Below are 12019 nucleotides of genomic sequence, written 5' to 3'. Positions count from 1 at the left end.
GTTTTTCTCTCTTCAGTATCCATGATAATCTTGGGAAGGAACCACCAAATGGTGGTGCTTCAATCATTGGTTTAAATTAGAATGCCATCTTCCTTTCAGACACATTGGAGGATTATTAGGGATTGTTAAGTATGAGAGATTAAGAATTAATTGGTTTGGATGGGTAAGAGTTTTTAAATGAAAGGAGGTATATCTATTTTGAGCCAAACCTGCAACAATTGGGATGCTGAGATCTTTATAGATGCGTTACTGTCTGATGTAATGAAAAGCATCAAGGATTTTAAGGGGAAATTTAGATTGTGAGGATTGGATACCGGAGGAATTTGATGCTTTGCTAAGACCCCAAAGCTCAATTCCTTATGTCCAAATAGCTCTGATTATTATAGGGTATAAAAGTTTGTAGTAAATGGGAAGTTTATAGTATTTGTCAAGTAGGTGTTGTAGTAATTGAAATCTACGAGCAGTTTCTTGTCATTTCAGTCTAGTAAGGGGATTCCAAGTAAGTCTTGTCAAGATGGAATCCTAAGTAGTGAATTTTTTCTACAGGCGTTAATGTAATATTAAAAAAATATACTGCAAGGAAGGAGCAAAGAGCTGGTTAAAGTTAATTAGTAAAAAGTAGACAAAATTTATTCTAAAAAATAATAAATATTTTTTTAAATATTATAATAAAATAACATAACAAATACTATGAACTACAGATCATAGTTTTCATTTGTCACAATTTTATTTTAAAGTAAATTTTTTTTGGAGGTTTTGAAAGATTGATTTCCTTTGATAAATCACTTCATTGTAACAGAAATGAGATAATATCCTTGGACATTCATAATTAACATCTTCTTCACAGTAAGTATCACTTGGGCTATCTTTGTGTTGTTGAAATAGAAATTTCGAGAAGGTCTTAACTGTAAATGTTAAAAAATATATTACTTGGTTCATTTTTAAAACAACATAATTTTTAAATAACTTATGTGTATTTAAATAAATAAATAGTGTAATTTCACTCCTCAGTTTATTATTTCAAATAAAACTTTTTGGATTTAACTAACCTGAAACCTTATTTATTATTAAACTTGTATTTATGTCCTTTGATGATACCATCTAAGAAAAATTGGTTGTTAAATGAAATAATCTTCAATTATTGAGATTACTGATTGTAAATTTTAAACAAACTGTAATTTGTACAAGAACTCTAATGAATAATATCTGTTCATCACTGCCCATATCCTCATCTTCCAAAATTATTCCTGTTTTCTTGACTACTGTGATGACTATAAATCCTTGTTTAGAATCATTTTATGAAATAATTGCATTTGTACATTGGTATTTTGAGTAAGATATTTGTATTTAATCATCAGCATAATCATTATTCTTTTAATACTTATGCAGTGTGATGTGCTTCTCATAGGCATGGACTTCTTTTCCACTGTTAAAATTCAGATCTATCTTCGATAAAAATTTTATCAAATCTTTCTCCCAGATATTTAGGGGTTCTCCTTTTCGAATGTATCTGTCAACCTCCTGGCCTCCTATGTAATCCTGGAAAGATGACTGTTTTCCATTGTTAAAATATGCCCAGACCACCATAGCCTATTTTTATCTATCATCTTTTCTACTGGTTGAACACTAATATTTGATCAGTTGTTCTTTAGAAATCTTATTTTCAAACCTTTTTTTCTACTTCCATGCTTTGTAGATCTTCATGGTTTAGAGGAAAAAGTTAATATATGGTAAAACATTGATGTATAAACTTCCAATTTATTTTTCTTGAAGATTTCTCATATAGTAAAGAAATTTTTATTTACAATATTTAATCTCTTCAGCAGAGTTTGCATTTGATTCAAATTAGAATTTGATTCCAATTATCTCTCCTCCAGGTTTTTTCCCAATCTGTTTTGGAAGGATGGATTTGATTGAAGTTTTTAAATTCTACTTATAAGAATTCTTATATTATGAATCAAATTCCAAATATTGTTGGATAGGACTACTATATCATCGATAAATGCCATCAAGATTTATGTAACTAGCATTAAATATTAAAAAATGCCAAATGAATACCTCTCATATCAATTTCTGTCTGGGAAATAATAAAATCAAGAACCAGAATAAAAAGGAGAGGGCTCAATTTGTATTCCTGTTTTATCCTGATATTGGTTCAATATTTCTCCTTTCTTTATAAATATCATATCATTGCTCCTCATAGTATCATTGTGAAAATCATCCTATCTATAATTTATATATCAGAGGATTCACATATTATAAAATCAATAAAAATAAGTGCAATTGAATTATGTCAATAATAGATATATGTTAAAGTATGATTAAACTTTATCCTATGAACCTATTTTATGCAGATTTAAGGGTTGAGATTTATTTTGTGGAGCCACTACAAAATAGAAGCAAACCTCAGGAAGCCAGATTATAACATTCTTGGACATTGTAGCCTCATCAAAAAAGTATTTAGATTTCTTTATTATGATCACAAATATCATATTTTTAAAACTACAAAATATTAATAATTTTTACAATAAAAAAATGTCTCATTAAAAATTAAACCTAATTCCTTTTTTGTTTTCATTATAAGTTACACTCCTTGCATTTTTTAATCTCTATATGAGTTGTAAGAAAAAGATGATTGTTCAGTTTTTCTATTTTCTTGTACTTTCAATAGCACATTTGCAGGTAGTCAGATACACAAAATATTACAGTTCACATTTGTGTTTTTCAGAAAATGAACAATTTTACACTTTTTTGTAAAAAATAATTTTAATAAGACTTTTCTTATAGAATATTTTTACTATTAATTACATACCACAATATGTACCCAAGAAAAAGCAAGTTGTATGCTTTGAGATTATTTCAAATTCTTTTTCGGATATCGTTTTGAAATCATAAGTTGCAATAGCTTCGTTCCAGATGAATGGGAGCTGATGTAATGTTTCTGTGTATTTTACTTGATATTGCCAATCAAATGGGTTTCCAACATTAGTATCTGATAATATAGAAAAATCTTTTCTGAAACAAATTGAAAAAATAACTTTAGATATTTCATGAAACTTAGCTGTGATAATCAAGATAAGTTCTTAATATGATGGTAACATAATTATAAATTACAATTAGAAGGTTGGTTTTTTTTGTTATATTAGCGAATATTAGAATAAAAATGTAATCAATGGGAATAATAATCAAAATATTGTTTTATATATTAGGGACTTAAACTTTTTTTTCAATTCTAATCTATGTAATAACAAGAAATTATGATTATACTAAAAACTGATAATAAGTAAGTTTTAATTTGTATCACCACCTGACTTTCACACTTATATATATTTTTTAAATCTCATGTATTTCCTTAAGATCAAAAATTAAAAACAAATGAAAAAAATTCTTAATTCAATAATGTGACCCCCAAAACGTCTTAGAAAAAATGTATGTGGATTAAGAACCATTGTGTTTTAATTTTTGAACAGGCAAAATATGAGATTTAGAAAATAGATAAGTTAATAGAAATATTGGAGAAATATATGGGTAGGTGAGAAGTCAAAGGCTGCAAATGACAAGTATTTTATTTTAATTTCTACCTCCCACTGAACACGGGACAGCAGCTAACAACTATCATACCAGCCCTGTAGCACAATTGTACTGCCATGACAGTTGCTGCCATAACTATAAAGTGACACCATCTAAACTAGCTTTAATGTGACACCAGCTTTCCTGCTACTACATATAATATCAACTGTCCCACATTCTGGTGGGACAGTACTGCCACAACAGTAAATGCTGCCATGATGACAAACCTTTTTCATTTGTTTAAAAAAATAAATATTATGTCAAAATTTAGTAATACCAGTAATTTAGTAGTAGTGTAATCTTTTATTTAAATAAAAATTCTTTGACAACAGTTATCCATTAATTTAAAAAACAAAAATTATGGACTAAGCATTATTGAGAAATTTATTGAAAACAAATCAATGTCGGTTTCCGAGCCTGGATGGAAATACACAGATCATAATTACTGACCTAAAGGACGAATGATTGATTGGTTTTTATTATATTCACTCTATCGTGTCCTGAAAATGACGAAAATACATTTTATGTTAAAAAAAAAAAAAATTAACAGCCAGAAAAGATTTCAGCTGCCCTTAACAATTCTTCGTAAAAGATTGCCAATGATGTGAAAATGTAACCTCTAATTAACTTTTTAATAAATAAAATTAAATAACATAATTCATAATTAAATTTTACAAATATAATTTTTTAAAATTTCGATTTGTTATTTTATTTGTTTAATACTTTGAAATAAATAAATTATAACATTTGTTATCGCGTACTGCGAAATATTACATTGCCTCAAGATGACAGCTGAGGTAAGCAAGAATTTAACGACTAAACAAAACAAAACGTGGTCATGAGTTTGAAGAAGAAATGCTGACTAAAGAATAGGACGCCAGGAATCTTTTTTTTGTTTGAATAACTTCATTGAAAACTATATATATAAACTTTTTTTTCAGCACTTTAACATAGAACTTTAATATTTTTAAGTAAAAATATGTCGTTTTTTTATTTAATTGTTTTATTTTTGGGGGGAGATGGAGAAAGACCACCAAAATAATTCCGCCCTGAACTCCAAATGATCTAAGCAGATACCTCACAGTAATACCCTCAACATCTTTTGAGTGCAAAAAAAAAATTAAAAACCACTGCACTGAAAGGTCTCAAGAAGACATTCCACCAGTTTATTCCCATGCGTGCACAGTATCGGAGTAGTTTTGCTTACTTTTCAATAAATTTTTGTCCAAGATTTTATTTTTCATACCAACTCTTTCTTGCGAGCGGGAGCAGGAGGGGGCGGCTGCCCCTTCTAGAAGTGAAAAAAATATTAATTTAATAAAAATTAATTCTTTTTCAAGCAAATACTAATTGTAATAACTAGAAAAAAAGCACTGCGACAATTGTATATAATTTTGATTTCATTCACCTTTTGCATGTTGAAATGTCACAACCTGACTGACTATGGCTTGCCCCTCCCCCCTAGTTTTGATCCTGGGTATGCCCTTGGTAAGTTCCGCACATTTATAAAAGTAAATTATAAATCCAAAGTGTGAGAAACATAAACGTTTAATGAAATGAAAGTAACTTGAACAAATTAAATTTCAAATAACCAATAACTTACTTTAATAATCACAAATAACTTGATTTTCGAAAGTATTATAATATAATACTTGGAAATGAATAAATAAATAATAAATATTTTTACTTAAAATTCATTAACAAATTTTCATAAAATATGTTTAATTAATTATCTAACATAACTTAATTATTTAACTAATATAAATGCAAATAAGAAATTGTGGTCAAAACAAGGCAAGGGTAAGTTTGTTTTATTAATACTTCATTATTATGAAAATATATTAACCATTGCTGGGGCTGTTTTAACATAATCGACGAGCATTTCAGAGGTTGAAAAAAAAAAAATCACTTCATTCCTTCTCCAGGTCAAAATATTTTTCGCTTGACCCTCACGAGCTTACCTGATTACCGAACGTTTCGAATTAATAAATGTCGGACCGTCAAAAGTGAGAAGGATTAAGATAATTTAATTTATATTGTTAATTAAAATTAATTATTAGTTAGTTTTTTAAACTTTCAAAAAGTTTACGCTTAACTCTACAAAAGGTAAATGTTCCTTAAAATAATTTTTTTTAAATTTGAATATAATTAAAATACTTATATACTTATAAGCGAATTCATATTGTTTTACAATTCAATTATAAATTTACCTATAACTATTAAGTCACGCAAGTTAGACTTTTTAGTGTCATTTATGCTACAATTGAAGACTTAGCTGTTATATATAGCTAAGGTGAGTGTATGAATAAGTTATCTTCACACATAAACGTTTATTATAATCTTATGAAATTAAAAGAGATAATATAACAATGAATAGAGTCATCGAATTAAAAAAATATACAATATTTAGTTCAAAATGAGGAATGTATATATTTTATTATAATTAAAATAATTTATTGAAATATTTTAAATTTGAAAATTACTAACATTTCATCAAAAAAATAATTATTAATCAATTCAGTGTTAGGAATAAATGCTTCATGCTATTTTAAAATGTAATTATAATAATTATTTCAAAGCATAAAAACAGAATTCATTTATTTAAAAATGGTTCAATGGTGTATATATACCAGTTGTATTATAAATATTATTTCATTCGATATTTTATATTTTCATATTTTATATACTTTTTTTTAAATTGTTATATTTGTATTTATTTTACAATCTGCCACTCGGGTGTAATAAATACCAAATAATGATATAATGATTATCATTCATACCAGGTATATAAGGCAAGTAATAAGAAAGGAAATAGTCAACAATGAATCAATTCACGCGTTCAACGAATTTTCACGCCCACGCGCAAATCAACAATACATTAATACTCATGCACAAAATATTTTCCTGTATCTGTATATATTACTCACATAGTCGGATTGAGTCCTTTCATATTGTTGAAATCCATGACGTATTCCCAAACAACAAGAGGTTGTACACCGTTAACGACGCCGTCGAATGTTACGATGTACCTTTTGGAACTTAGCATGAAAAGGCTGATAAAGATACCAGCCCAAACTGCAATGCATTTACTATTTTTAAATAACTTAAACATCTAGAAGGAGCGCGTAGGATGGAGTTAGGAAGCGAACTGTTGTTATGGAGACAGAGCGCTATCTCTTACAGATAAAAATGTTAGGCCTTCCGCCCTCCTTACCTTACCAATGTGGCTCCATTGTAAAGTATAATGTATTTATTCATGAAATTTTTTATGCCATGCTTACGAGTTCAGTCTTCAGTAGCTGTGGTGGTCATTCGCACCGGTTGTGAAAATAATACGAAGAAAACACAAAGAATTAAATTTAATTTTTTTCGGACTATCTTCGATCGTGTGCACAGTTATTCGATCATTAATGTGTCTCAACACGTTTGTTAAACAATGGGAAATTCGCGCATATGGCTAACGTGTGAATGGGTTATTTCAAAACTGAATTCCAAGGGACCTATCACCGAGCTGAATACCGTTTGCTGACTGAGTACCTGTTTTCCTTTGAGAAGGGATTAGTAAACCGTACATGCCCATACCTTCCATATCCCCCCCTCCATATTTGAGTTGGTGGGGGAAAAACGTTAATACAATCGTTGAAAAACTGTATGTTTGATCTTTTAGCCTACATTAGCAAAATTTAGATTTAATTTTATACTACCTTATAAGGTGGAAATATTAGTTTTAAATAAAGAAAAACTTTTCAAACATTTTATTTTGTATCACCAGTTCTGATTTGTTTAATTAGATCTGGTCAGTGCCCTTTTGAGCAGAGCTAGCAGATCCCTAAACAGTTTTGTGAACATTGGTTCAATTATATTGAAGTTATTTTTATTTTTGGACGAAGTTTTCGTTTTTTATTTTTCTCGAAAACTCGTATTTAAGCATTTTTTGTCGCGTTAAAAACTAATATGAACTTCGTTTCACTCCTAAAAAATCTTTTACTGCACTTTGACGGGTCAGTCTGTCCAAATTGTTTGAATATCGTACTCATATTGAAGAACAGTAAGGATATATATAATATTTTATATAAGTCAATTTCATCGATAAATAAAATTTTAAAAAATCCCCTATTTCTCCGGTAGAAAAAAAGGTTATGACCAAGTTTAAACGTTTTTGACACGTATACTAAGAAAGCATACAATTTTTTCACAGTTAATATATAACAATATATTTTTTCGTTTTTCATATTTGAGTGTCATTTCTTTGGTGATTAAATCCCCTTAAAAAAAACATTGAATTCGTTCAATTTTTATCTAAGATACAGTTTATTGAACTTTTACTCATATTATTTGGATTTTGTTTATTTTTTATTATTACTCGAAAGCTGAGTGCCTGCTCCTTTAACATGACGTAGACCTAAGCCTACAGCCCAGGCGCGGGGCCAAATATTCCTTTCAAATAAATAGAAACTTATCACACCTTTTATTTTTATCTCTGATTCTAATTTGTTGAATTAGATCAGGCACGTACCCTTTGGTGCAGTATAGAGAACCCTAAACAACTATTCAAGTTTCCTGTAGATTGGTTGAGTTGTGTTCGTTTTCTATTTTGTTACCATATATTTTTATTTTATAATGTTATTTACAGCTATAAACTAAATAGGTACAATAACTAAATATATTGTTTTATAAACTTTGGATTGCATTCAATTAATCTATCTACATTCATAAATTTAGCAATTGCGAAGCATTGCCGAGTTCGCTAGGTACAAATGAAGTATTCAAGAGTAATTTTTTTTTAACCACGTAACGGCCACTAAGGACCACGCGAATATCATTGGTTAGAATTCTTTGGGAGTGTTGATTTTCTTTCTTCCCATCGCAGTTCATGATCCTCGACTGCCTTTCTTTTCTTTATTCGGACCTCTTCGTACCCCTCCTTTTTCCTCTTCCAATATTGGCGAGATTTATTTATGTGTCTCTATGTGGATAGTCGGTACCTGGGGTTAACTTTAGGGTTCTTTAATTCTTCTCTTATTTGCCTCGTGTATCCTCCTATACTTTTGTAGCTAAAAATTTTGTTAAAGATCTTTTTGTTCAATCTTTCCTCCTTCATCTTTTTCATGTGCCCATAGAACATCAGCCTTCTGATTCTTATCTCGGTTTCCAGGTCTTTGATTTTTCTGTAGATCTTCGCCTGTAACCTTCATGTTTTCATGGGCCCATAGAGTTTTCTTAAGATCCTCCTTTCTATTCTTATCAGATTTTCCAAGCTGGTTAAGCATGTGGTCTCCAAGCTGTACAAAACACAGGCCTTATCACATCGTTGTAACGCCTTAGCTTTGCATTGGAGGAGAGGTTCTTTTTATTGTAAATTTTACCTGTTTGAAAGCTTAAATTTTCTAATTTTGTGATTTTCTCTCGGATGCTCTCTTTCTGTTGTCATGAGCTTTGTTTTTCGTGTGATATTTGTAGGCCTGCTCTTTCTGCTACTATTTGTAGGGTATTTATTTGACTAATAACCTCTTCCTCTGATTCTGCCAACAGTGCGAGATCCTCTGCAAATGCCGAACAACTCGCTTTTATATGATAGCTTTTGTTCCCTACTATGGCTCCTGAGTTGTTTTTTTTTTCCAGAATTCCTTCATGAATTTATAAATCATGAACAGTATGGGAGACAAGCCGTCGCTTCCCTTAGCCCTGTTTTTACTCTGAAAAGGTTTGCCCATATATTTTTTAGAAAATTTCTCTTTAGATTTTAAATCTGTTAGAGTCAGCTTTTTCAGATTTATGATTTTCTAGTCTACTCCATATTCTTTCCGGATTTCCCTATCCACGGGATCGTCGGCCTTTTTAAAGTCCACAATGGAAATGTAAAGATTTTTCCTTCTCATAGTGTAGTATTTCATGAGCAATTTAAGGCTTAGAATTTGCTCTTGACAGGACCTTCCTTTTCTAAAGCCCCCCTAATCTCCTATTTTATGATCTATTTGTAATTCCAGTCTATTCAGCTGGACTTTAGAGAAGATCTTATACGTAACTGATAGTAGTGAAATTCCTTAACCAATCTACAGGAAACTTGAAGAGTGGTTTGGGTTCTATAAACTCAAGTAGGGAGGGAGGAAAATAAGGAAAGTATGGGCATGTATGGTTTACTAATCCCTTCTCAAAGGAAAGCAGGTACACAGTCAGGAAACGGTATTCAGCTCGGCGACCGGTCCCTTGAAATTGAGTTCTAAAAAAAAACATTCTCACGTTAGCACATGCGCTAATTTCCCATGGTTCAGAAAACTTTTAGAGGCACGTTAAGGATCGAATAACTGTGCACGCGATCGAAGATAGTCCGAAAAAAATTAAATTTTATGTCTAAATATTAAATTATATTTACTTATTGTAATTATTTTTGTACAGTTGTAAATTTAGATAAAACTATTAAATTTTATCCAAACTTATTTCTTTAATGATTATATTTACAGTGATTATATTTACAGTGATGTTTATTTAATCAACAGTGTAAGTAATTCTCGAAAAAAAAGTGGATGGGCCGCACGTTATGTCTTGCCTCAAGGCGGCTTTGGTGATGAATGAAATAAGGAAGTTTTGAAAATAACAGTTAACTCTTAGATCTTAGATGTTTTCTTCGTATTATTTTCACAACCGGTGCGAATGACCTCAAGACTGAGAAATCTCATATTTCATTTTCTTGACACCTTTATCAATCGTTTTAATGGTCTGTCCGTTGTTATGAGTAATTAGGGTTCACAATTGGACTTCTGAAACTTGGAAGTCAGAAAGTAAGACCGAAACGCTGTTGTATGAAAAAGTTTCCCCAATATCCTTTTGAAGATAAAATTAGTAAATTTTTAAAAGGCATTTCCTTGTGACAAGTGATTATAATTATTTAGTTTCTTAACTATTTCTTTAATTTAAAAATCCTAAAAATAGCCTCCTGCTTTTTTTCCCTCTTCTATTGATAGTTAAATGCTAAATTTTTAGAAATCCGAAAATAATATTTATTTTTGAAAAAAAAAAGTTTTGAATAATCATTATCACGGGATTTCGATATCCATTTTTCTGACATATAGACTGAAATGCTTGTATTAGAATTGGTATAGGATTATTGAAAATCAACGAATAGTTTTTGGTTTTCTTTTTGGAAACCTATAGGCCTAAAAAAAAATATTGTTCACGTTAACAGCATTAAATTTGAAATGAAATTGTTTACCACTCTCAATATTCTAGCTGTGACTCCTAATTAATTTATGTATAGTGGGTCCTATAAATAAAAATAGAATTAATATTAATTATTTTATGTAATTTTATACTATATCCTGTATATTTTTATCGTAAACATATTTTAAATAAATTTTTTATTTTTTAGGAGTAATATATCTTAGTTTGAATAATATGGTGGAATTTTTAAATGTTCATATGTTAGTTTATTTATAGTATAATTAAGTTTATAATTATTTATAATAATACATTAATATTTACAGGACTACAAAGTTAAATGGTTTAATGTTTTTCCTAAATACTGACATAAATAATAGATTAAACATTAATATATTTAAAGTCGTAATGGTATTATTTTGAGCGGTCATTAAAATCTTTTTTCAATTATATATTGTTAAATTCTAGCTTTTATATTTTAACCCATACTAATAACGTGATGAAAGTTTTATATTAACTAAATTACAAATAACAAAATTTACTTGTGTTCGTGAAACCAGAGTCGGCATCAAACAGCGATCTTGAATGAAAATTGTACGGATGATAAGCGGATGGTAATTACAAACAGTCTTTGATGATTGCTGGCCTATATCTCAAAAAAGATTATTTTTTATTACTGGAAGAGACTTCAAAAGGTTTATTGGAAGTGATAAAAGTAGAACAGAAACTAGGTGAGATAGGATCCACAAAGATACTTATCAAGTAACATCAGCCTCCATGCATTAATTTGGATCCTTTGTTGATGGAAATAATGTTCCAATAAAGGGATATTATTTATTCTTTTAAGTATTTTTTTTTTTGTTTATAACATTTCTGTAAAATAAATTAATTCCTAAGCTTTCATTATGTATTCATATTTATATGGAGAATACCGTAAATGATGTCCAAAAGTTATAGTAGACTTAAGTGCAACAGACAGGTTCATTTAGGCTATGGTTCGATTCTGAAACGGGAAGATGTGAATTTAAATTTTATATTTTTTTAAGTGAATCACGTTTTTAGTTTAATAGAAAGCGATAAATATAAAAATTGTTTGAGTAAGATAATACTAAATTGCAGCATAGTATATTAGATAAAATTTTCTTTAAAAAAAAGTAGACTTTATTTTTGTTGAAACAATTTGAAGGTGGCTTTAAAGCGACTAAATAATGAAATGTTCTGTTTTTCGTGAGATTACGAATTATTTGAGATATTTTTTATCAGCCACCTATTGGTGGCTTAGTGCATGTTCCTC

General features: G+C 29.4%; 1 protein-coding gene across 1 annotated transcript; it reads right to left on the bottom strand.

Annotated features, from left to right (window-relative positions):
* Nucleotides 1-626: 626 nt before the first annotated feature.
* On the bottom strand, nucleotides 627-6776 carry LOC106684792 (uncharacterized). The gene is made up of 3 exons (XM_014427067.2): nucleotides 6498-6776; nucleotides 2813-3015; nucleotides 627-905 (listed from the first exon to the last, which is right to left on the bottom strand). The coding sequence occupies exons 1-3, from the start codon at nucleotides 6680-6682 to the stop codon at nucleotides 727-729; spliced, it is 567 nt and encodes a 188-aa protein (XP_014282553.1). The 5' UTR covers nucleotides 6683-6776; the 3' UTR covers nucleotides 627-726.
* Nucleotides 6777-12019: the final 5243 nt, after the last annotated feature.

Source organism: Halyomorpha halys, unplaced genomic scaffold, assembly GCF_000696795.3.
Source record: "Halyomorpha halys isolate HHAL.00 unplaced genomic scaffold, Hhal_1.1 Scaffold617.1, whole genome shotgun sequence".
Lineage (NCBI taxonomy): Eukaryota > Metazoa > Arthropoda > Insecta > Hemiptera > Pentatomidae > Halyomorpha > Halyomorpha halys.
The sequence above is the reverse complement of the archived record's forward strand: the minus strand, read 5'-3'. Positions and strand labels throughout refer to the sequence as shown.

Excerpts from the sequence above, each read along its gene's own strand:
- LOC106684792 (XM_014427067.2), bottom strand. The coding sequence starts at position 6,682 with ATGTTTAAGTTATTTAAAAATAGTAAATGCATTGCAGTTTGGGCTGGT. Across the intron at positions 3,016-6,497 it reads AAAGGACTCAATCCGACTAT|AAAAGATTTTTCTATATTAT; the intron begins GTGAGTAATATA and ends AATTTGTTTCAG. Across the intron at positions 906-2,812 it reads TTTCTTGGGTACATATTGTG|TTAAGACCTTCTCGAAATTT; the intron begins GTATGTAATTAA and ends TAACATTTACAG.